The following is a 26,945-nucleotide window of genomic DNA, read 5'->3' as shown; positions in this document are numbered from 1 at the left end:
GGACGAGGTCAGGACCATGCCAGCCCTCAGGTGGGCCACGGTGGATGGTCCCAATGCCACCTCTGGGGACTCTGCCTGCTGAAGCGACAGCAAAAGCCTCTGGCCAGGAGCTGGAGTGGTGCTGTGGAGGACAGGGAGGAGAGGGGTGCATCATTGTTTTGATGAGAAAACAGTTTGTATGACAGACCCTCACTAAGGTGCAACCACCACTGACAAAAGTCCCCCATGCAGGCAAAAGATGGGACTTTCTAAGCTGAAACTTGTTTAAAATGCATGTAAACATGTTCTACCTGAGTATCTTTGCATAAGAAATACCTGTTGGTCAGTTCTGAGCTTTATTCAGCTTGCTTTTCTGTTGCTCTACCACAACCTAGAGAAGGTGGATGGGGTGAACAAGGTCTGCAGGAATTCTGGAAGAGGCTACTAAGGTGACCCAACACAGACCAGGATGGCTCTTTTTTTGGATATTAGGAAAAAATTCTTCTCAGGAGTGGTTAGGCATTGGAACAGGTTGCCCAGGGGGGTGGTGGAGTCACCATCCCTGGGGGTGTGTAAGGAAAGGGTCGATGTGGTGCTTAGGGACATGGTTTAGTGGCCAATATTGGTGGTAGGGGAACAGTTGGACCAGACAATCTCAGAGGTCTTTTCCAACCTTAATGATTCTGTGATTTTATGATTTTTCTTGTACTTGTTTCCTCCACTTTGATATTTAAAATGTCTAGTATTTGTACTGTGCCATTTGTCAGTCCACTACTAATAACTGCAATAATAGTCACAAGATCTCTGAAAGTATTCAGGTGTGGTTTTGTGATGTTTTAAGACGCTCAGTTGAATGGTGTTATATAATAAGAAATCCAGACTATTTTTCCTGTGCATTAAAATGTTCTATTTTACGTCTCTATTTAAAAAGATAGCATGCCCTGCACCCGGATTACAGGAAAGAAGCTGTCTTTGTATTCCAGCAATACAAATGCAACATACAAACACATATATATACACACACAGCTCATCCTGCACAACTGTTAAGAAATATGTATTTTACATTTAGCCACTAACTGCTGTTCAGGGTTTCTTTCCAGATGCCCAGGGATGAGTTAACATCACTTTGATTACAGGGTAATGCATTCCCTATATCAAAAGCTAGCAAAAGGAGCTCCTTTGATAGCAAAAGAGACAGCCAGTGGTGATTACAACAAGCAAATGTCCTGGGGAGATGTTTGAGGCAAACTGCAGACCCTGATCAAAGCACAGGTACTGTCAGCAGCATAAGGTTAGTGGGGAGAAGCAGTATCTTTTATTAGACCAGCTTGCAGTACTGGAGAACACAGACAACTCTTGATGGCCTTTCTTCAGGTCTATCAGTTGAGCTAATAAAAAGCATCCTGTCTCCCTAAATATGTTGCTTCTTTGCATTTGCAGACCTCTCCTGAGACAATATTCCTAATGCTAAGGTAGACATAATTTTTATGACAGACATGATTGATGCCACACTGTCTAACAGTTTATGGGAATAATTTAAGATCCCAATTATTTCAGTACAGAAATGCAGCTCCCAAAGAGAATTTATCCGATTTGTTGAAAGAGAGCTCTGTTAGAGAAAGAAGACACAAAAAGCTGAAAGATGTGTTTGTCAAAGCCCAAGAGTTCTAACATAACAATGGCAAAAACCTATTTTTGAACATTAACTGTAGCACAAAGCTGTCTGACATCTCTCACAGTCAGTCTCTGGCTTTGTGCAACTCAATTGCAGTGACTTCAGATTTTTATTTGCTTCTTAGTCTGTAGCCACTCACTCCTCTGCCCTACCTGACTGTCTGCTTGCCTCACCAAACAAGATGGAAAAAGCCCTGCCTTCACTTTCACCCAAGAGCTGCTGGATGAACAGGAAACACATCCAAAAGCAAACAGAAAGCTGAGAAGAGCCCTGTCTACCTCACCTGTGTGGGGGATTCACTGCTTCTCAGCTCTCCCTCATCTCTCAGCAGCAGTTTCCTTGGCCCGCAGGACTTGTGACCTCCATGGGGAAGGAGGCTGAGCTAAGATCCTGAGCCACATGTGACACTGGAAAGAGAAAAGAGTGGAACAGGGATGGAGAAGGGAAAGATTAACTAGGATGAGAATTTTTGCAAAGGCAACATTTGACATAGAGACGGGCAGCAATTTAGAGAAGAGAGAGCCATGAGTTCACATTTGGGCTATATGAAATGGATTTTGGGGTGGAAATTGATTTATCCTTAAAATAATTGGCTGCCTTGGAGAATTCTGGGACAGAACTGAACTGGTGGGAGGCAAGTAAAAGCCCTGGGAGGCTGGTGTGTCTGTTTTGTGAGATGTTGTTTCAGTCTGCCTCCCCTTCACCAAGGTGTGCTCGAGGTTCCTTCAGGGAAAGGAGCAAGACAAGAAAGAGTGGGGCAAAATGATAAACCATGCCTTTATTTTTTGTGATACTAAAATGAATGTTTCCATGAGGCATTTTGATCGAAGGTAATGCTGACATATGCTCCAGTTACAGATCTGCCAGCTTGCTTCCAAATTGTCTGTGAGCCGGAGAACATTTTCACCAGTCTACTCTGCTGCCAAAAAGGCAGGCAAGCAGGAGTGATACGGAGTGGCTGACTAATTTCCAAATGTCAAGGTTTGCCTTTAACTCTCTCTCCACCCCAGTTTCACGGAGGCAGGCTGAAGTTTGTGACTGCAGTGCCTTGGGCAAGAGAGCTGTTATTGCTCTGGATCTGGCTACCGATACTGCACGCTGCTCCTTGACGTGTTCTGAAGTCTTGTCGCAGAGCAATCCCCAAGGAACGTGTCTTCATCTGTTTCTTCAGGGACTGCTTTTTCCAATCTGTGTAATACTGTGTGAGAAACTGCTGCAAAGTCCTGTGCAAATGTCAGCTGCACTTTGCTTGTCAATGCAGAGCTGAGCTCTTGTTGCAGACGCTGGCTTTGTGCAGTACCAGCATGTACCTGCTCATTCCTTTCACAGGCAGATAAGGTACGCTGTCTACAAGACTCTTCAGAGAGCACATCCCCAGTTTAACACTAACACATCTCCAAATGTATTCCTTCTCACTGACAGAAAACACAGTGTTTCCCAAAATAAACACAACCCCAGCTATCCAATCTTTCTGTGCTCCTCCAGACAAACACCTGGTGAAACAGATGAAATCCTGAGCTTTCCCTCACAGGCAGCCCACAGAGGCTGGCACAGAGGAGGCCTCCACCAGGCCTGTGGTATAGCCACGGCACATTAGCTCCAGGCACGTGCTGTGGAAACCCCCATCAGCTCTCAGGGACAGAAGTGACTCCGTAGCTGTCAGAAGTCAGCTCCTGAGGTATACGCAGCAATAAACAAGAAGCTTCTGCAGCTGTTGGGAAAGAGGCTGTCAGAAATGTCCATCAGTTTCTGTCCACCAAAGACTGCTCACGCTGTGAGCTGTCAGAGGGTTTTGACAGCTGTATCCTGTCGCAGCTGCAACTTCTGTGAAAACGCTGCAGGGTAATGCCAGATAAGTCACGTATAAGCAGGTAGGCATGGAAAAGCTACACACAAAGATGCAAACAAAGAGATGTGAGTGGGAAAATAAGAACTCTTCACGGAATCATAGAAGCATTAAGGTTGGGGAACACCTCCAAGATCATCTGGTCCAACCGTTCCCCAACCACCACTACTACCCACTAAACCATGTCCCTAAAACAAGTCTTCATTACGCACATTAACTGAAATTTTGGGGAAAATAGGGGAATCACAGAGCACCCTCTTCCCTGCATGCATTTCAGCATAACTGTTCTTGTTCCCCCCCCCTCCTTTTGGCTTCTCCTTTCTTCCTCGGTGACCCTTTTAATAACTGTTTTGGGGGTCCTATTTTCTCAGCACTGTTTCCAGCAAACTTTTCATTTCCTGTTGGCACATCTTTCTTCCTTACTTCTTCTCCTTCATTATCCCTTGCTACACACCTCACCCAGCTGTTGGGGTGATATCCCCTGAACAAGCACTTGGCATTTGCTTATTCTACCCCGTTTTCTTTGCTCCAGCCAAATCCCTGATGTTCTTTGAGCTCAGCTCCTTCTTCTCTGCAGAAGTCTTAACCTTAGGAGAGGCTCTTCTTATCTCTTCACCTTGTTCTTACTTCACTACTTCTTTTTCAATGTCATTATCTCTCTTTTCCACCACCAACGCAACCTTCACAAAGCTGCCCTTATGTTTCTCATCTTCCAACCCCTCCTTAGACTCTCCTCATTGAATTTCCCAGAAGGATCCCTGCAAAGATCACAAGACCTGCAGAAAGCCCTGCCAAAGTGATGAAATATGTATGGGCTCTATCTGCACAGATAGCGATAGCCCCTTCAAGCCTCCCGTGTCAGTTATGAACTCTGTTGCTCACATGGCATCCTGCAAAGATGATAAACTGAGCATGGACTCCCACAGAGAAAATAAAAGCCAGAAGGGCTCCCCTGGTGCTTCATATTACACTGAGGCTTCAAAAAGATACAGATAAATGCATTCAACCTTCGCAAGACGAGGAAGTACAGCAAAATGCTCCAGAATGACTCATTTAAAGGAGGTTCAGGGATGCAATGGAAATGCACAGCACTGGGTTAAGATGCAAGGGCAACATAGAACAGGGTGGTATAAAACTTAGGAAACCTCAGAGCAAAAACAGGAGATAGGGAGAAAACAGAGCTTGGAAATTCAAGGTTCAGTTAACCCAACTGTTGCATATACAGGCAATCAGGACCAAGATAGCTTGGAAAGACTCAGGTCTGTCTCAGCACCTTGCCACTCCAGCCTGTCTCAGTGTTTGTCCCTTGACAATAAAGTACCTGACACTCTAAGCCCTCTGCAGCTTTATTAGTTCTTTGGCCCATATTGCAGTCATCCTAAAGTAGGTCTAGCGTGGTTTAAGTTGCAGAGGGCATACATAAGGGAATATCCTTGCAGATGGGGCTGTAGTCTTTTTGAAAATCCTAAAAGCTTAAAGTAGATAGCAATTTCCCAGCCACTGACATAAATAAATTATACAAGGAAAGCAGGCTAAAATGAGTTCAGTCTTTGGGTGAAGTGCGAGAAGAAAACGAGGTCAGATACCGCTGCTGTCTTACCAAAGCAGGGACAGGAGAATGGTCTGCGATCTTTTTACAGCCTTTCGACAGGTTCTTAGGTATGAAACGTGGCTCTGTCTGGGGCAAGGGTGCTAAACGGTCCTGAGCTCCTCCGCCTTTTAGCGTGAGGCAGCATGAATGTACAGCACACCCAGCCAGCCACATCAGGGATGCCTCCTTCACTGCCTGGCTCACCCGGTGCTTTAAAATGATGTCCATGACACCACCGCTGACATTCACGTATGCAATTCATTTTGCATTAGCAAATTTTGCAGGTCAAACTTCTGCTCAAAGCTAATGGATTCAGTTTCAACTGTCTTAAAATATAGCATGTTTTTTCTGCAGGTCCATTACAACAGGCAGCTTTAGCTTGATCTTTCAACTGCTTTTATATAACCATCTGCTTCTACACCAAAGAACAGATGATGAGAGCTAAACAGAAATTTATTTCTGTAAGACTTCAATAGAGAGCAGTGATGTGTTCAGGCTAGCTTTGTCGTGCTTCCTTCCTCTGATATTTATATTTCTGGTTTTGATCAATTAATCAGTTGTGATTGTGGGTTTTTAATAAACTGAGAACGCAAGAAAAAACAAGGTCTCCTTTTCTCCTACAGCTCTGGGCTACCTACCTCATGAGCATAAAACATTAAAAGACTTAATAATACCACTACTTTTAGTCATCTTTTAACCTACATTGTTCTTGTTTATATTTTACTTTTGTGTTTAATTAAGTGGGCTGTTATTTATTTATCCTTTATTTTTCATCTAAATACCAGTCAAAATGAAGCAGCGCATGGTGGCTCAGAAAAATTACCACACAGGCAATGTTTGAAAGAATGTAGTTGTGCAGTTCTGTGGATGCGAAGGGGAAGAAGAGCCAGAGGGGGACAATGCTTCCTCCAGGCAAGGCTGGCTCTGTCACCTGAGAGGACAACACTGAGCCAGCAGGGCATTGCCATTTCCACCGCCATCTGAGATGTGCCCAAGGGGAGCTGCGCTTTGCTGGCTCAAGCTATTTGCCTTCCCATCTGCTCAAGTTGATTTAGAGACATGCGTTATGCAACCTGCTGTATTCCTGCGATGCCGGCGGTCAAATGGATGCGGCAGCACACTTAATGCTTCGAGGAGAAGTTTGGAGGAGAAGGAGCGGTTATTTCAAACCAGGCTTTTCAGTCTGCTGTGGTAAAGATATTCCTATGTGACCAAAAAAGAAAAAAAAAAAAGGCTTGAGGAGAGCTGAAGAAGATTAAAACTGAGAAAGGCTGAGGTGCACTCAATTGTATGGGCGAGGATTAATGCTTGAAAACCGGTCAGGACAATGCTAAAGACAGATTATCTGCACAGTTGGGGGGTTTGGCAGGGAAACAGTGCTATTGTACAGCAGCCTAGGGCTGGGTCGCCTGCAGTCCTTCAGACGGTCTGGTACCGCTGGGCAGGAACATTTGCAGAGCACATGTTAAGTGCCTTCAGCTAAGAAAACCCAACACATTTAGTGGGTGCTTGTGAATTGTGATAAAACATTCCTATCAATATTTAGTTTAATGAAATCCCTCCTAAAATTCCCTACATTTTCTGTGATAAAACTATTTGACGGCGTGCTTTACACAGGCCGGTACTACAAATGACACAGTCTTTCCTTTATGGGGCTGTCACTCACCTATCAACTTCCACCAATACTTCATTAGCATCCACTTTGAGCAGTCAGCATCTCTGCTTGGCTTCCTCAGCCAGCTCCCGAGTTTCTTGGCCACCTCTCTTCTGCAAAACCCTAACACTTTGGGTTCGGGGACTATATCCACAACAAGCAGGACATGTGCAGGCCTTCTACAGGGAGCTTATCCCAGCCAAGGACCTCACCAAGCTCCCTTCATAACTGAATTCATCTTCAGAAACAAGTCCAGAGCAGAGACAGAAAAGTATATAAGGTCTGAAATGATTAAAAAATGATGGTATTTTTAAGTTAGCACTTGTTTGTCTTCTGATCCATGAAAATTCACCAAAGCAATGTAAAATTATCATCTTATGTCTCTCCCTAGCTGTCTCACAGCAGTGTCAGAGCAAAGAATGACTCGGCAAGAAGAGAGCTGGTAAATATAAACAGCTTCATCAAAGGTGCAGGTGCCTCCGGGTGCACGTCACCTGCTCTTGCAGCACTGACAGAATAGTGCTGATCCTATTCTGAACACTTATATAATTTTTGGAACATAAAAGAGCTAGTTCTTGCTATTTTTTGCTTGAAGTTGAAAACTGGCAAGAATTGATAAGGATATTAAAGTTATTTCAGGTCACTGGTATTCCAAAAAGTTCTGAAAACTCCTCATTAATTAAAAAGCAATTGTACTCCAGTAATCGACCATGTAAAAATGATAAGTTAAACTCAAAGCAAGTAAACGTTGCACTCTAAATCCTATTTTTCATATTGTAGTGGCTTTATGGCCTTGCAAAAATTATGGTTTTTAACCTGTCACAGTTCTTTAAAAAAATGCTGAAGGAGAAAGGTGAGTGAGAAGACCTGTGCTCCTTTCGCCTTTCAGATCTGTAAATTCAAGGTCTGTTAAAGATCTCCACCGCTTTTGCCTCATTAGTGTTCATTTTGGACGGAAGCAGAAATCAAGTTATTGATGGGCCTTAGAACTGACTTTTAGGATAACTTACACTCAAAAACATATTGAGCAATGTAGTTTTTCTGAACTACATGGATACATCAGCACAAAGTTGCTAGTTACTGATGCACAAAGTTCACCCGAAGAAAGAGGAGGCTCTGAAGCAATGAACTTGACCAACGTCCTGTTACCAAAAGCTCATTTTCGTGGCAAGTGCAGGCACTGTCAGTAACCATACTTCTGGTGGTTCCTCCTCAAGCAGTCTCTGTAGGCTTCCATCTTCCTTGGCTGACTTATCAAAGAAAGACAAAGGATGCTTTAGTTCATCTTTGCCTTGGCAGAACAATTCTTATTTTGGCAAACTTGCCAAAAAAAATTCAAAAATCCATGTTCTTGCCTTTTAACTCATTTGCACACCTGTTTGTTCCTGTCAGGGGCTGCTTAGTGCAGCAGTGATTGGCTTGATCTGATCTCATTTCCAGCACAGATGTCGGGTTTTCACAGCTTCCCTTCTTTGCGGATATTGCTATCACGTTTCCCCCTGGAAGGGCTTTGGTCTTTTGTTTTGTTTTGCTTTGCTTTATTTTTTTGTTTCCTTTTGCAACTATAATATATACTGTAGATTGCTTTTTTTCTTTTTTTTTAAGGCTCTGTGTGATGTTCCAGATGGCACCTAGTTGTAACATGGCGAAGTGACTTGAATTGTCACACGGTTTGATCCTGCCACACGTTGTCTCCAACAATACAACAGGTGCATAAGGTACGGGCAGGAATCATTGCACTCCAGAACAGCTTTCACTTGGCAATACGGCTCTTGCCAATACTCTTCTCCCCCAGCATTTCTACTAAGGAAGAACAGCTCTGAGGAGCAAAGAAAAACAGAGGGACTTCACAGAGGTGAGCTGAGCTGAGCCTTTGGATCACTGGGGGATCCCCCACCAGAGCCTCCCTCTTGGCAGGCTCAGCTAAAGCTCTTGGGTAGAAGTCAGGGAAGCAACCACTCAGTTTGGAGAGCCTGAGAGGGGGCTTTTTTTGGTGGTGTGTGTGCGTGAATTGTTTTCCTGCTGTTTTATATGTAAACCGCTTTGATGGCATTTCTCTGACAGGTTCACTTCGGGTAAAAATCTGGTATTGCAGGTACTCAAGCCAAGAAGTTATTTTCAAGCTTTATGTTTGCTGTACGGAATATATTTCAGTTTTAAATGCTGGTTATATTTCAAAGTTATTCCTTCACCTCTACCATTACAAAAGTTGATTTCCCATACTAAATAAGGCTCGGTCTTGTTGCTGTTTGGGTGCCACGTACTCAAATGCTGCAAGAGGCAATGAACATAACTCAGCTAGCAGAACATCTGCCTCTGAGTCAGTAATTGCTGAGTGCCCCTGCACTGAATTCAGGGGTCACTGGGCTGCTGAATGTGCTGTTCTCGTATGAAATATGAAACAAAAATTCTAATCACTTGTTGGCCATTAAATAACTGATGACAGTTTTCATCAGAGACTCACAATAGCTTTGCTCCTCTAAGTGTGCCAGGTAATTACATTCTATCTACCTAAATGAACTTTCAATTACAAAGAGTACTTTTCTCCTCTAAACTATTTAGAAATAATGTTATGCACTGTTAAATTACTGTCCTTGACCTATCTCAGTAATAGACAAAGAGATCTGGGTATATGGAAGGATACCTGACCGCAGGCTTTGTCGCAGCCGCGATTCAGCAACCAGATTTTGTTCTCAGGCGTGCACTTTGACCTCATGAACCCTGTGCAACTTGAGCTGCTGGGAGGTAGAGCAACCACTGACATCTGCTCATCACTCTCCCCTTCCGAGAGCTTGCACAGACGTGCAGGCTGTTTTCACCACCAGGCAGTACTCCAGCACAGGCGGGAGGTGCTAGGTGCTAATGGAATTTAGCCTGGCTCAACTGAAGGATATGTATTTTTTTTTATGGCCTCAGTTTTGCCTTTAATTATTCAGCACTTGTCTGTCTGCTTGCACTGGTGGAAGAGGAAGGTCGTTTTTCAGGAACACAGGTATGTCTGAGTATAAAATTACCCCTCCTTAAGAGCAAACATTATAGCTATACACGGCTGAAGAGTGTTTATCTTCTGAGCAGTGTAACCTGCATCCATCTCACGGAAATATGTTATCTCACAGATTTTTGCATTCAACCTGGAAAAAAATGTCACCTGTAGATTTATTAAGGGAGAATGCAGAAGAAAGAAGCAAGAAATTATGTTTATTAACATTAGTTGAACATGGTAATATACAGAAACTTCCATGTTCGGTTACAACTGAACGCCTTGCAGAGAAATAATTCTTTTTAGAAGTGATTGACTACGGCTCCCCACTCAAAAATACTGCAAGGCAGATATCAAACTGCTAGAGAATCTGCAATATTCTGCAATCCGTAAGCACAAATCATTCTTACTACTTGTGCACATCAGCAGGCATCCCTTTTCAGCAGCACTTCATTTCTGCCCTGCAATTTTGCCTGCAGATTTAGACCTCCCGTCATTTTTACCTCAAATGACCTCGGCACGGCTTAGGCAGCATCCTCAGGGTTTGACCCCGATGCAGGTCTCACTGAAGGAAAGAGTCTGCTCAGTGTCACTGGGATAATAAGACAAATACCCTCAAAGCCTGTAGCTCTGATCCCCTGGCTATCTACTTTCAGTAATCAGATTCTGGAAAGCTGTTACTGGAAGTCAGGAGCAAGCAACCTGTTGTTGGGAGGCTAACAAACTGAACCCAACGCTGGAGCAGCAGTAATAAAGGCCCGCTCAAGCCATCATTTTGGAGAGGCAAATGATTCAGCCCAAAGCTTATCAGAACTATACCGAGCTCTTAGGAAGCATGGGGGAAAAAAATCAAAAGGCCCTTTGAAGTCCTTAGTTCCTTTTGTATTTTTGATGCAGAAGGAGACTAAGGGAAGATGTTCAATGCCGTTGAGGGCTGCGGGCATGAGGCTCGTCTATTGCATAATTATCTCACAAAACTCTGTCGTGTTCTTTTATGCCTATGAATTTCTACATAATACTGGAATGATTAATTCCTACAACATAGTATTGTTTCTCATTTCATTTTGGTGGATTTGCTTTTACCAGCTGATATGAAATCCTAAAATGACTTTCTTTGTTAATTACAACAGAAAGAAGCTTCGTTCTGAAGAGGAGGGTGTTGCAGCAATATGATTTTGGTGGGGTCTAAATGACAACTCTCTTTTCTGCTAGCTAACATAATGGGGAAGAATCCATGAGACTGGAGAGGTAGGACGAATAGACTGATACTGTTACATCTGATTTAATGAAGTGAGAGGACACAGGAGATTTTAAAACTGGTGTTGCAGAGCACAGTGATGTCCTATGGAGAAGATTTATAGTTTGATCTAAGGTTAAACAGAGACATGAACAAGCCAGATTTTGGCATCATCAGGAAAATAAATGGTCGGTTATCTTAACTCCCATCAATTTTACTATCAGGTCAAGTCAATGTTTATCCTGAGTATGATCCTTCTATAATCCTAAGCCAGAATTTCTGATATGGAAGTACGGACTTCGATTGTGTCTCTTCTCTCCACAACACAAACCAGTAGCATTTGCTAACAGATTAAAATGTGAAACAAAGAAAGAAAAGCAAAACAGTTTGAGAGAGGAATTAGACCTGTAGTGATTACAGAAATTTAACTGGCTATTTGCCATATGCACCCAGCCTTTGGATTTTCATACTGCTTCTTACTGCTTTCTGCTGGGCATAAATTATTTCAAAAATCCCTATCATCCTCATTGTGAAAAGGAGAGAGAGAGAGGACAGAGCTCTGGTTGGAGTAGCTGCTATTTGTGAACAAAAAGGAGAAATGGACCTACGTGCGTATTATTGCTGGCTGGCAGATGCTTTCAGTGGAGAAATTGTTACTCATCTACACTCACAAACCTCTACATACCAGTCCCTATATTTATATATCCCTATATATATATATCCTCCTGCTGTCAAAAGTTTGCTTTTCTAGTTCTCTATAAAAAAAGGAAGAGCTAGCAGTCTGACTTTTCTACAGAAGAATAAAGGGCAGAGTTACATATTAAAGAACAGCTGAGGAAGGCAGCAGCAAGAGTGCATGTGTGGCAGCTGTTGAAAGAGGGACAAAAGCAAAAGGCGGGTGTAGGAACTAAGGGGTCAGAGATCATAGCTAGCAGTCATTGGTTCGGACAGGGTTCTTGCAAGGGCAGGAACTGGTGAAAAAAACAGCAACATGGGACAAAAAAACAGCAACAAGTATCAAAATTGGGACTCTTTACAGTTTTATTTAAAAACACTTTTTGATGTGGTTTTATGACACCTAAGAATTGAACAATCTTTGGCTGAAAATCTAATTTCTGCTTGGCTATGCCACTATGTGGAGTTGTGTATCATGTGTGAATTATGCCCAGCAACTTCTACATTCTCTTAGCCAAAGGACCAAAATCTGTAGCATTCCCAGAGCATCACAGAACAGCATCATCTGATCTCTGTTCCTCCACATCAGTGATGAAAACCAGAGGCCTCATGAGAAATAGAGTATATTCAAGGCATTCTGACTGCAGGAGGAAATGGGAGAGTAAACCACGCGTCACTAATTATTAATTTGTCTTCCATACGCCTAGTTCGTGATATCTGGATCCTGACCTGTCATTTACAAGCAGTCATGGCTGCAAGTTGACCCAATGAGAGACATCTTGCAAACAAACAGGACTTAAAAATGCCAATGGCAGTGACAGATGAGCTCTGGTGCATCTTGTTTGGCAAGTTTAAGATACCCCTGCAGCACAGTGGACAAAATGTGACCTTAGCCACATCACTGCAAAGGCTTAGAGCAAAGGTGCTGCCCTGCACAGGGTAGCTTAAAGTTGAGGCTCACGTCATTCTGTCAGAAGGGTGGGATAACATTCAATTAAAGGTGCCATAAAGACATTTTGGGGTTGCTACAATACACGTTGAACTGCTGCAAAAAGCTTTATGTTCTAAGGAAAATCATCCCTAAGAATCACAAAATAGGCACTTAAAATTAGTAAACATGTTTTACCGTGACCTACCTTTAGCTCTGTGTCCTGGTTCCCTATCCACAGAACAAATAATAATACCATCTGCTATCACAGGGGTGTCATAAAGAAGAATTCATCAGCGTTTGTAGATAAGTCAGTTATTACAGGGGAGAGCATTATAGGAAAGGCTGCAGGAAACCCTCATAATTTATCAATCCAACGTGCTCTATAGTGAATATATATCACCACATCCAGAAAGAAGAGTATTAGAAATGAGGTATAAATGATACACGAGTATCGTCTATTCTCATAATGAATGAGGAAAGGAAAAAAAAAAATCACATAAGAATATAAAATTAAAGATATACCATAATGCATTTGCATGAGGAAATGGCCTCTATTCGGACACTTCCTAGTTCTTTATGACACAAACTACATGATGTATTTTTAATGTGTTTTCTTTTTTAAGGTTGTATCCTTAACAAAGGACACTTGTGAGTAACATTTCTGCATCTTGGTCCTAGGAAATAGCACAGACTAAGAGATTTATACAGCTAAAGAAAGCATGTTCCACAAAAGCACAACAGACAACTGTGAAAGACTCCAGCTTCCATTGTCACCATGTTATAACTAGGTCAGACTAAATAAAGAAGTTGGTTTAGATTTTAAAGGCTAGCTAAGAATTTAGAATCACAGAATATCCCAAACTGGAAGGGACCCACAAGGATCACTGAGTCCAACTCCTGCCTCCACACAGGACCACCCAAAAATCAACCCATACGTCTGAGAGCATTGTCCAGACACTCCTTGAACTCCTTCAGGCTCGGTGCCATGACCACTGCCCTGGGGACCTGTCCCAGTGCCGACCACCCCCTCTGGGTGCAGACCCTTTCCCGAACCCCCAGCCTGACCCTCCCCTGTCCCAGCTCCATGCCGTCCCCTCGGGTCCTGTCGCTGTCCCCAGAGAGCAGAGCTCAGCGCCTGCCCCTCCGCTCCCCTCGTGAGGGAGCTGCAGCCGCCATGAGGCCTCCCCTCAGCCTGCTCTGCTCGGGGCTGAGCAAACCAAGGGACCTCAGGGGCTCCTCAGGCATCGTCCCCTCTAGGTCCTTCACCATCTTTGCAGCCCTTCTTTGGGCACTCTCTAACAGCTTCATGTCCTTGTGTAATATGAACAAAGGCTAGGTAAGGTTGCCATCCGAGAGATGAGAACCCAGAAAGTAAATTTTTTGACTTTTCGGTTGACAAAGTTAAACAGCAAGCCAGCATAAAGATTGTTAATAGTAATGATATGGCAATAAGGTGCCTAAAGGCCCTGAGTGTGAAAAAAATGCACTTATAATCTAATGGGATCAGGCAAGCTGAAAAAAATAATTATGATAAGCCGGTCTAGATAAAATAAGAATATTCATGAGCTTTTCCAAATTGCTGTCATCTGGAAAAAAAAAAAAAAAAAAAAAAAAAAAAAAGGATGAAGGGATTGGAAGGAAAGCAAATAAATAAGCTATATTTGCTTATAGAAAGCAGGAAGATAATAATGTGCCTACATTGTCAGCAAACTGAATCAATATTTTTGCTGTCAGACACATTTAGCCTGCAAGGACAAGGGCTTTCTTAATGCTTTTAATCTACAACAGGAATGGTCTGAAACGCGTTCAGTGTTATAAATGCTAACAGCACTATTTCATTTTTCACAATCAGCTGGGGCAGAAGTCACAACATGACAAATGGAAAATAAAAATCCTCTTGACTCTAATGTACAAAGCATTAAAATGAAGAGCAGATCATCTTAAAAACCAATCCCCGAAGTAGCACATAAATACAAATAAGGATTGGAAAAAGATTCCTCCATTGTAAACCAGTTTAAAACAATTGTCAGGGGGGTTGATGAGAATGAAATCAGGAAAAAGCCACATGAATCTGCGAACAAAACACAAAACGGTGTGGAGGCTTAACTCCGCTGCAACTCCATAATACAGATATTAAAAATCCCTGTATGTGGTAGGGTTTTTTTTTAACAAAATATTGCACAAACAAAGCGAGGTTGTGGCAACAGGACTACACCTCTAACCATCTGCTCCTAGTAGTCTGGCCGGGCCATGGCGGTGTGCTCCCAGAGCTCCACCTTTACCAAACTGCTTTGGGTTTGGTTTTTTGGTCTCCAGCTGTTGCACAAAGGCAAAGGTCCTTCTGGCAGGTAGGGAGGCTGTCAGAGATAAGGTGGGGTATATACAATACGGAAGCATCTGCTCTGTATAAAGTCAAGAAGCGTTTAATTATTCAATATGAAGTCAGGAAGCTTTTTACTGCTCAATATTTAGCTTTCAAAACCCCTCTTGCCTTGCCATTGCGCGCAGGTTAGGCTGCCGACCCCAAACTGCCACGAGTGCTCAGCAGCCTCCGGAGGGGGGCCCCTCAGGGGTATGCACGGACAGATAGGGACAGACGGGGGGGGAGGAAAACCACAAAGGTCTGGCCGAGAGCTGCCCGACCCCAGCGCTGCCCCCACCGCCCGGGGCCTGCGCTAACGAGGCGGCGGCGCTAATTGCCGCGGGCAGCGCTACGGGAGGCACCTGCTGCGCGCTGCAGGCGGCGCCGCCAGCACGGCACGGCCCGGTACAGCTCGGCGGGGCTCGGTACAGCCCGGCGGGGCTCGGTACAACACAGCACGGCCCGGTACGGCTCAGTACAGCCCGGCCCAGTAGGCGGGGCGGGCAGCGGGCGGTGCCTCCCCGGCGCGGAGCCGGGCCGGCCCTTCCCGTCGCCGCTCGCCGCTGGCCGCCGCCGCAGCATGAGCGGGCCGGGGCTGCCGGGTCCCGGCGGCGGCTCGGGGCTGCCGCCGCTGCCCAAGAGCCTGAGCGGGCTGCTCAACTCCTCCTCCTCCGGCGGCGGCGGCCAGGGCGGGCGCTGGCGGGACCTGGAGCGGCTGTACGCGCAGAAGTCCCGCATCCAGGACGAGCTGAGCGGCGGCGGCCGGGGCTCGCCGCGGCCCCCCAAGCCTCCCAACCTGGACGCGGCGCTGGCCCTGCTCCGCAAGGAGATGGTGAGGGGCGGCGGGGGCAGGGGGGCGGGGGGGAGCCGCGTCGCGGCCTCCGGGAGGCCGAGGCCTGTCTGGGCCGGGGCTCGGCCTCCGGGGCTTTGTCCCCTTCGCTGAGCCCGGGGAGAGGCTTTGTGCCCCCTCCCGAGGGTGCCCGGCTGCGGGGTGCGCGGCGGCGGCCATGGGAGCGGGGCGCCCCCCCCAGCGCTATTGGGGGTTAGCGCCCGTCCCGCCCCGTCCAGGGGCAGCAAGCCCCGGCAGGGCTCTTCTTCGGGCTTTGTGTTGGGTCCGTAGAGCCGTGAGAGAGGCAGAGCTCCTCCTGAACCAGCGATTAAAGGCGGGTTGGGGTGGCTTGTGCCAGGTGCGGCTGCAGTGACTAACAAGCGACGGGCGGTACGCGCCCTGCGCTCCCAAACAAGGCACGGGACGGCTAAAATCTGCCCTTTCCAAGGCCTTTTTATTCCTAACCATGCCAAAAAAAACATGCTTTGAACGCGAGATACTGTTGAGAAACCTTTGTGTAGCTTCAGAAGGATGTGCAGCCTTAGTCTGCCGCCAACAAGTAATTCAGATAAAGTTTGAGACAGCCCTAAAATTGTGCTGGAGCACAGGCAGCACAAGTGGCCGTCCACCCCAGTTTGTTTTTTTCCCTATAGTCTAATAAAGGAACACAAAAATATGATCCTACTCATCGTAATCCTTCCTGAAAAAGCAAAGGTAGCTCTTATAAAAAGTCTAATTTATTTTTCCTAATGGAAAATCAAACGAGATGCTGGTTAAAGTCATTTGACACCCGCATTCCCCTTTGATACTCAGTTATCCTTGATGATAACTGGATAAAACCCTTCTGAAGAAAAAAAACACTTTGCCTCCAAACACATCAAAGGCGTTCAAGCAACAGTCTCTGCAGTTCCAGGTGTGCTTTTTTGTGGCCCGTACAAATTAGAGAGAGACTCGCATCCTAATAGCCCGTCTTTCATCAAGCGGGTAACAGCACGTTATTATTTATGTTGAACGCTCTTCCTCACACCAGTCAAAGATAGCATTACAACTGGGTAATGAGCTTACCCCAAAAATTCAGCACCAAATGGAGAAGCTATGCATAGCAGCATCTTCCCCTGCAAGATCCTCTGTGTGGGTTTTTTAAGACGGGAAGGTGTTAGATTTAGATGCTTTGCGGGGGGACTGGATCATGAGGAAAAGAGTCGACAGCAGGGGAGTGTGCAGTGGGTTGCCCGGTAGGTGCTGTGAGGAAACCTGAGTCAGAGTCAGCCTGACTGGGATTGAAAACTTCATGCTTGTGCTAGTAAGCCCAGACGTTTCTTTGGGCTTTTGCTACCTTCAAGATTGTACCTGAAAGTTGTGAAGCGCTAGACGCTGTGTTTCTTTTTCAGCAGATCTACTGTTCGTGTTTGAGTGCTTGATGCTGGTGACAGCTATGGGTGTTAAGGCCTGCTAAATTAATTCTGCTGAGCAATGTCTAGCTCTGAGATTAGAGTTAGGTGTAGAATTAATTGTTCTTCACTGGAGTGCTTCACCAAGAAGGAAATTCTCGTGCATTCCTTCGGAGACAAAGATCTTGCATCTGGAATCTCTCTTCTGTCTCCAGGTTGAATTTCCTTGCTCGACCCATTCCCTTTATTCCTAATCCCTCTTTGAAAAATTCCTCACCACAGCCTTGGCCCTCAGCGCTGATGCAAGCTTGCTTAATCTTTCGGATGTTTACAAGTAATAGTTTTAAGCCCAGCTTCACAGAGTTCTTTCTTACCTGAGGTGAGCAGTTTGTTTAGATGGGGCAAGCCAAACCCCTTTAACTGCCAGCCATAAAGGCTGACGTTCAGACTTTATTCTTGGGCAGGTAAACATTCATTAGCTTAACACCTCTGAAGAAATTACCTCAGTAGGACTTGAATAGATGGAGGGGCCTGGATATGGTACAAATACCTCCTTTTCGTTTTCCCTTGTGTAGTCTTTCTTGTTTTGTATTATTTTGTTTTGTTTTTTTACAAATTTCTGCCAAAGGGGATTTGCCCAGGTGCTGTTTTCCTCTTGCAGAATACAGGAAGACTCAGAAGACACCACTAAGTGAATTTTGTTTCTTTGCTTACTGCAGACTGTTTGCTTAAACGAGGAGAGAGAAAGCAGGCAGTAGTGTTCTATAAATAAATTAAAAAAAAAATGGAGATGGGGAAGAATAGCAGTGTTGGTCTGAGGGTATTGAAAGGCACATCTGTAATCTGCTGGCCACTAGCATAACATTCCTGAGCTTGCTCCAAGTCTTGGCCTAAAAGGCATGAAAGCATTAATGGTCTGGTCTGTAGGAGACATGATGTCTGGGCTTCCTGGCCTGAGCAGGTAATGCACATTGGCTCTGAAAGACACTGTATCCTATCTAAGTTGGAGTGGCATTGTGTGTGATGCTTGTTTTCCCTCTTACCACCTTTAGAAAAAGGAGCTCGTAGGATAATTCAGGCTGGTAGGGACCTGAGGAATGCCAGAGAAAGATCTTCATATTAACCCCTTGTGGTTTTCTCATGTGCTGGATGTATTTCTTAGAATTTAAACACGTAAGGAAAGGTTTTGGAGAAGAATTCTCATTCTGTGTAACGCACAACCTGGCTGCGAGGCTGCAGTAAAGACTACGTTTTTTCCTCATCTTCAAATACAAATTATAGCAAAAAAAACCATGCAAAACTTTATGAAAATGTGTCTTGGTATAGCCTGTTAGCTTAACACTTCCTATTCTAAAATTTAGGCATAACAGCTGCTTCTTGAAAAACGTTATTTTGGGTAGAGGTTTAAATTTACTGCAAGAGGGAACCTACACTTAATTTGATCTCGCCTGCGTAGGTGAAAATGTCAAAGGAACTCTCTGTTCTGCTGCCACAGAGGGAAACTACTTCAAGTTAAATGACTAGCTTTATTTTACTTTTCAGTGTAATGTACACATTTATGCCTGAAATACAGATGCAGACCACAAGGTAACTTCCTTTGCTGTTGCTCCAAGTCTTTAATTAGACCTGGAGCTGATATTTTAGAAATCTGGGGGACACAAAATATTAGGGTCTTCATTACAAAGCAAGCCCGTGTACGTCAAACTCTGGGAGTACCAAAAGGACTCTTGAGTGGCACACAAAGACACACGTCACTGCTTGCAAACCTGCCGAGTGTTTTTATCTGATTCAGCTTTAGTGTTGCTGCCTTCAAGTGGCGTGCTGTATTGTGTTAGACAGTGAGCCTTGTCGAGGCAAACACGTCAGCTGCCTGTGTATGTCGGTATAGAAAAGAAAACTGAGTAGAGAGAGACCTCACCATGAAGTGGGACACCCGTCAGAGCTGCATTTGCAAATCTTTATCCAGGCAGTTTTAAACAAAAGCAGACAGACGTATGAAAGATACGTCTGTATGTGATGTGGTGGTACTGGAAAAGTGTGTCTTTGGCATTGTTGCAGTAAAAGCATTATGCTGCCAATGAAATTGAACTTGTAATAATGGTGTTTTTTTGGTTGTTTTTTTGTTTTTTTTTTTTTTCTCTCCTGCTCCTCTCCCATCAGGTTGGCCTTCGGCAGCTAGATATGTCGTTACTGTGTCAGCTCTACTCCCTCTATGAGTCCATTCAAGAATACAAAGGTGCCTGCCAAGCTGACTCTAACGCAGACTGCACGTATGCTATGGAAAATGGCTTTTTTGATGAAGAGGAGGAATACTTCTAGAAAGAAGACTAATCTCCAGGCTGGCCTAGGTTCCTTTGTCCTTCTCTCCCTGTACTACACATCACGAAGAATGACTGGAATCTCTACGGATCTCTCTTCCTGAGGAGGAACACCCAGCTACCCCAACTGGTGTTAAATTCACTTATTTTAACAGGCTGTCAGTACAAGTTACTCATGCAAATACCACTTGAGCAAAGTGCTGTACTATAACTTTTGAAGAGTTCTCAAGCATGTTTGACAAGAGTTTTCAGTTTAATTTGCAAGGTGGGTGTTTTCAACTTACGAATATCGGTAGCTTATAACTGGAATTTTGACCATAGAAGACAGCAGTGACTTCCTGAGTTGTAATAACTCCTTAAGGGGGGGGAGGGAAGCCTCCGCTGTGGTGTAAATAGCTGTGATTTATTTCTTTTTTTTTTTTGTCAACAGTATTGATAAATGCATTTTGAACAGGTATCTGGATGCACTCACATCCTCAGCTCTGTTAAGCTAGTTCTGCTCTTATCAGCTGCATCCAGTTTTGTACTGGGTGGATTGTTTACACAGTTTAATTTTTTTCTTCTTAAGCTAATTTTGACTTTTCCTTATACCGAGCTTACAAGCTGTACGTGTGACAGTGAATGCTATCAGCAGTTTTTTTTCCTGTTGATCTAATTCACTTTCTTGGTACTGCCACTTGGCATTAACTTTTATACTATTGTCTGGATTTCTCGCATAAACACAGTTCTTTGACCTGCTAAACTCTGTTCTCAAATGGTTTGCTTAGCTTTTGCTACACTGGGTAGTAAAAGCACCGACTCAAACATAGTTTGTCTGCCACTGTGTGGCTTGGAAATAACGTGAACTCTTGTGCAAGTGTTCTCGATCATATGAAGAATAAGGAAACCTCTCATATGACAAAATGGGACAAATTGCAATATTTTATACTGGGTGAACTTTGTTTCTGTAAGGTAGACTACAGCTCTTTTTAAAAATGCAGAATAAGTATTTTGAGCACATACTTTGCATACGTTAAAACTTTTTATACTAACTTGTTCTTTGAAGTATAACTTATTTTTGTTTTCAGAACTTACTAAAGCAGTCAGTTGTGGTTTTTTTTTTTTTTTAATTTCGTAGTGTGTATCTGTAATGCTTCATTAGCTTGGAATATATGAGTTGCCACAATTTTGCTCTTCCCCCAACTCTGTTTTAAATAAAATCAGCTCCCAAAGCGATTTTTTTCATTTCTAACCTTCATTTTAAAGATTGCTGTAAATCACAGTGCCTGAATCTTGACACAAGCTAATAATTAAGGGCTTTAATCTCAAAGGGTTTTTGCATGGTTTATGTCTGGCATGCATACAGTTTACAGAAAGAATTGGAGACAAATTCTGGGGTAGTTCCTCTCTTAGTTTTCAGCAAATGCTAGGATGTTGCAGTGATAAAAGCAAAGAGACTTCCAGGGTGGAGTTTTTGTGTATTCTCTCTAAAACTGGCTTCTTTTAGTAGAAATTAATGGCCACAAGAGTAAAGACTGTGTTGTAATTGTGTATGTGCTTAAGCTCTTAAACTAGTCTGTGAAAATGGTTGGATTTTTTTGTTGTTGTTAATTCTGGTCTAATTACTTCACTCACAAAACTAAAATGAAAAGGCAAACACAAATAATCCAAATGGCTACATTTAAAATGTGTGTGCGTACACAGACACACAAGCGTACAACTTCATGCTTTGACCTAGGAATGTATCCGTTTTGAATATAATTTGCTGTGCTTTTGGTATTTATATGAGGCTTTTTCTAGTCTGTTGAAATACTGCTATTTTCTTGCTCTTTCAAAAAAAAAAAAAATAAAAGCATGATGCTTAGCATAACATTTTAATGTCGTGTGCATTTTAATTTATTATTTAAATCTGAACTGTTGTTGTCTGCTCCCTGCTTCCCACAAAAAACAAAACAGCCTATCACTAGTCATGACCTCTGCAGTGAAGCAAGCTGTTTTTAAATTAGAATGGAAAAGGTTCTGTCTGTCTGTATTTGGAGTGGGAATTTCCTACTTCTGTTTTGTGTTTTACTTACTTTGAATTAAGCATAGGAAATCTGTCTCCACAAGAATTAAAAATGATTTACAAATCCATACACAGTGCAATTCATGAGCAGTCCCACTGCTGAGAATGGTCTTGAGAGAAATTCACAGTATTTTTTTCTTGTATAAATGAAACTTTAGATTGTCAAGGTAAATAAATGTTTTTAAATTTTATTTATTTTATTTTTAATGCCTCATGCTTGTGAGGTAGGGAATGTGGAATGTTTGGCTGATACTCACTGTATTAAGAGAAGCATAGAAGTCTGAAGGCTTTATTCCACAACATTATTTACACTGGAAAAAGGATGGATTGTTCCGACTTGCTAAGTTTTCAGCACCTTCTTCCTTTTAAGACTACCTTGCATGGGAGAGAAGTCATGGTTTGTGTTCTGAAGCCAAATTCAAACACAGTGGAGACTGGCTAGCTAGTGAGAAGTTTTGAAAACAATAAATTTAAGTCAGTAAACAATTGTTGCGGAGTCATATTTCTCTGCCTGGTGTTTTGGCTGCTGAGCTGCATCTCTTCACCACATTATAACAACATGAGGTAGGGAAATTGATTTGAGAGACAGATGCTTGGTGGGAGAATACAGCTTAAATACTGAGTAATGGTTACATGCAGCTCCAAGTCAGAGTTTAGTTATGTGCATGATAGAATAAGCTGTGTTACTACAAATGCTTGCTGCTCTCAGTCCAAAACACGTACCGGTAATAACACTTCCCATTTTCCCTCTGCAATCCCACTTTAAATTACATATAACCTTTTAAGGATATAACACAAGAAACTCTTGAAACTTTTTCTGTATTGCTGGACTCTAATACCTTTTAGTTTCCTTCCTTCCTTTGTCAGGAAGTATGAATGAAGCTGGAACCAACGCAGTTGATTTAATTTGTTTTCTGTAAAGACTCTATGGCCTTATTAGCAGTTGGTTTATTCTAGAAAAGGGCTGAGTCCACAGCTAGTATACCACTGCAGTAGTAAAATGGGGACAGCTTCTGTTTAAGCAAGGAAAATGAATTATATGTTGCTGAGTACTTACTGAAGGAGTCCAGAACTGACTCACAGTGGTATCTCCCTTCCAGTAAAGTGAATGAGTGTTAATGTTTAGTCAACTACACAATCATGGAGTGTACAACATACCTCTCGATTCTTCTGTCTCCTTCCTTCAGCACAGCTGTCTGTTTGTCTCACCATGCTCGTGACATGATACGAGCATGCTCTCCCACCAGACCAAGCTGTGCTGCATGCAGGAATCGTGGTGAGAGGAAGGGCGCTGGGTCTGTGGGGCAGATGGGAGACCTCGGCCAAAGGAAGGCTTCACAGATGTTTCTGAGCACATAAGAGAAGTAGCTAATGCAGGGAAGATTCTTCTGTTTCAGACTGTTCAGATACATGGCTTTGTACCATGTGAATACCATGCCACTGGCAGTCCCACACAGCACAGTCAGCTTAGTCAACACGGCGTTAAGAGATGGAAAAGACGGGCTTTCAAGAAAATGGGGACAATTTCCTGCTGTTCAGAGATGGAAAACTTAGTGAAGTGGTTAAAAAGGTAATTGTAACCATCCCTTAACCACCACTGGTAATCTACCATCGTTAAGTCTTCACTAGTCGTTTTCCAGCACGCCTACCAGTGGAGTACAGTGGTTAGAAATAGGGAGTTACTAGGTCTGTGCTAGCTGTTTGAAGGCTTTTGAACAACATACATTCATTTTATTGCTGTGACAACTGCAGAGTCATACCAGTTGTAATTAAATCACAGTCTAGTTGTTTTGAAATGCTCTGAGTCTGCAAAGAGAGAAAAATCTTTTCAGAAGGTGTGCTCTGCTCAGCAACGCAAGCGTCATACAAAAATAGATGGATGATGCTCTAACAGCATTAAGGGATGGGCGTTTAGGTCTAGCTTCAAGTCCTGGTGGGTTCACCATCAGTCCTGTTGATTTTGATGGGATGGAATTGGAAGCGACGATCTCTTCCTGAAATCAGAACTGCAGCTCAGCATCGTTTGTTTCCACAACTGAAAGAGCTGCATGGTATCTCCAGCCACCTGTGCTAACATACAAGAGGTATTCAAATAAACAGCCCAAGTATTTTCAAAGGTGCTACTTTGTAATGCATCAAAACTTGCCATAGATGATCATTCCATTAACTTGTAAAAAAGAAAAAAATAAAGTGTTCACAGAAGTTTTCCAATAAAGGCGGAACAAAGTTGCACTCTCTATTTACAGATAGCTTGGACTCATCTTTCAGGTGCTTTCTAAAGCTGAGTTCTTAATACAAAAGTAATCCAAAATCTAGTATAGTCATGAAATCAAAAGATGGGAAGAATGATTATCCAAAATTACTATCTTTGCAAATAATACTTAAGTTCCTAATTATAGTTAACCAAACTGTCTTAGATGGTCTTCTAAAATATGTTGATTTTTAAAAAATTGTTTATATTTCGTTGTAAAGAATTCGGTTTGCAAATTTTTAAATGCAACAAAGAGAATGGCAAAACTCCCAGAATCTCTATAAAAAGTTAACAATTAATCCACTCAGTGTCTATTTAGTTACTGAAGGCTTTGCTGTGCATTTAGTCTACTTCCTCAGGGAACACAGCTTATGTAATGACTCTGTCCCTGCATTTTACGTCATTTTTATTTTATTTTTTATTGCTAATAAACTAAATCTGACTGGATAAAATTTGCAAAGTTGCTCTCTTTCTAGAAACTGTAAAAATTAGCAGCTGGTAGAGGAGAGAGGCTTGCTGGTGCTTCGGCTGCCAGAATCACAGGTAAAACTCACCTTTTCCTTTCTTTATGGTCACCAGCAGCCAAAAAGCAAAAGCTCTACAGCAGCCTCCGTGCCTGCTGTGTCTTCCCTAGTTTTGCCTGCCAGGCAAAATAAATGTAGGTGGTGTGGGAAGGAGGCGAGAGACTTCAGCGCGTCTGTTAGCGTGGGTGAGAACTGGGTATGTTGCACGGGGGAAGAGGCTTAGGGGAGAACTCAGATATTGCCTTTTGGACTAAATGGGGTGTTGGGAGGTGTGAGTGTTGTGGTGAAGAATACGAGTGCTTTCAGAGGACAGAGGTAAGTTCAGTTTGGAAGGAGATGCCGAGTACCCAGGACACAAGTTGTTGAAGGTCCCGTGTTTCACTAGCTCTGCTGCTCGCAGCTTGAGGGATGTTTCGTTGTTTTCCAAAAGACTTTAAAATCTGGGTATGCACTACTTGCTTGTCATGAATTTCTAACGTCAAAGTCATTTGTTGCAGATGCATAGATTTGCGTAACTGGAAAGAATGCATTTTACTTGCCTTGCTGTCTAACTAAAACCATTAATTGTCTTTAAGGAGTTAGATTGCTCTGAGGGCAAGGGGAACTAATTTCCCCGATCTGTCATTCAGCTGACTGCTGGTGACAAGTATGAAATGGGTGGATTCATAGGTGTGTACCTGCCAAAGGGATTCCTACCAACAGGTATGTTTTCTTGTCCAATGTGCAGCTTTGTGTCTTTGAGCCATTCCGAAAAAATTTACTCCTGTTTTCTTGACGTCTGCCTGCAGAGAACACATCACCACAGCAGTTTCAGGTTCATATTCCTTTTCATATAGTACGTACACTTTCTGAGAAAACAACTCCTCATGTGTATATTTTCTGTCCATTATATTTGTTGGTTTATTTGAATCTTGTAAATTTAACTCTAGACAACACTGCGTGACCTCAAGAAATAACTATTTTATTTTATATATATATGCATACGTATGAACTACAGCTCTGTCTTATTTACAAAGCCATCTTTACATTAATTTGAACATTTTTTGGTGAGTTTTAATGCTCCATGTGCTATGCTAAGTGGTAAAGCTTCCTAACAAGCTGTTCCAACTGGCTTCCTAGCTACTCTAACCCTGTAATCAGCTCTGCAAACGCGTAGGGTCTGTTGCAAAGGGCTGGCTTCTTTGGTATTCCGAGGTTGAAAGAATCTGTGAAATCTGTACACATGGTTTGCATGCAGTGATAAGTTATCCCCAGATCAGATTGTCTGGAAGAGCAGACATGGCCCACAATGTATGTTTGCTTAAGGGCAGATGTAATAGATTAGAACTGTAGGTGAGTCTCGATTTGTGCTGGACTGGCGCCTGCAACTTGCAGGGCAATTAAACTTCATAAGAAAGTGATGGTTTCATAAGAAAGGAGTTCTCACTTCAGATCACCAGCAGTAAATTTGGCTGTTTGTGTTTAAATGACAGGGTTATTTTGGAGGGGATGAATATTCACTGCACGTCTGTTGCTCTGACTTTTTTGGCTTCCTTTCATCCTTCCTATTCAGGAAAATTCATTAGATGAATGTGGAAACAACCAACATTGAGTAATCGAGCCCACATCTGATTTCAGAGGAATGTGCTGTTAGCAATAGAATTTACATTTTTCAGATAAGGCTGGTATGTAATTTAAAGAGACAAAACCTTTTGAAATACACGGGTGTGTGACTGCTTCAACTCTTCACTGAACTTTTGCCATGGTTTTAAATGCATTGATGCTGCAGCAGTATTAAGATAATGTCTTTAAGATAACATAATTTTTTGAGATTTCCTCAATTTAAAGTGAGAGGAGAAATCACCTGCAAGTTGTGGATTATTACAATTTTATAGATGCAACCAGAGCAGACTCCGTAGGTTGCTGTTTGGAAGTGTAAGGGTGTAGAGTTTGGCTGGGTGCCAAACCGCTGCCTTAAATTGGTGCTAGCAGAAGTATTTCAGTTGTTCTCGCAGCGCCAAACACTCTCTCCTTCAGAAATCACAAGCATTTCTTCCATGGGTCAGAAACTTCCCTGTGATTATCTGGCTAGACACATGAGTAATAGTTTGAGAGCTCATTTTGGCTCAGGATACCAAGCACTGTCACAAACAATAAAGGTGCCTGTCTGCGTCCTGGTAGCTATTGCTTAAACTGTTCTGACTCGTCAAACAGCACAACCTCTTAAATCATTTACAAAAGGGCAACATAGTAAGGTCATTACCTCACTTACAGAAGCACCTGTACCACGCAGACAGTAAATTTTGTTATTTATTTTTTCCTCTAACCTCAACCCTTTACGGTGTCTTCAGTTAACTCAATCCGGAATTTAAGAAGGAACTGTAGCACCAATTATTTGTACTGAAAGCCCCCAGAGCCTACAATTTCATTCTGGTTGCTTAAGATATTGGAAAGTTCAAGCATTGCATACAGGCGTGAATTACTAAGAAATGAGGCAACGTTCTCTATAGAAGTACAAGCTTAAACAGGACCACATGTGTCACTTGTATTACTACTAAATACCATCATAGGCTGCTCATACACGTATCATGGAATAAAATGATTTTTTTCTGTGTTGCATTGCACAAAAAGTAAACTACCTAAAGATTTAAACACTTGTTTGGTATAGGGGAAGGACAT

At 43.0% G+C, this 26,945-nt stretch overlaps 1 protein-coding gene across 1 annotated transcript; it reads left to right on the top strand.

Moving 5' to 3' along the window:
- Positions 1–15,473: 15,473 nt before the first annotated feature.
- Positions 15,474–20,559, top strand: FAM89A (family with sequence similarity 89 member A). The gene is made up of 2 exons (XM_082758444.1): positions 15,474–15,762; positions 19,311–20,559. Exons 1-2 carry the CDS (start codon positions 15,511–15,513, stop codon positions 19,467–19,469), a joined length of 411 nt encoding a protein of 136 aa, XP_082614570.1. The 5' UTR covers positions 15,474–15,510; the 3' UTR covers positions 19,470–20,559.
- Positions 20,560–26,945: the final 6,386 nt, after the last annotated feature.

Source organism: Aythya marila (genome assembly GCF_965140915.1).
Source record: "Aythya marila genome assembly, chromosome: 3".
In the NCBI taxonomy this organism is placed as follows: domain Eukaryota; kingdom Metazoa; phylum Chordata; class Aves; order Anseriformes; family Anatidae; genus Aythya; species Aythya marila.
The sequence above is the reverse complement of the archived record's forward strand: the minus strand, read 5'-3'. Positions and strand labels throughout refer to the sequence as shown.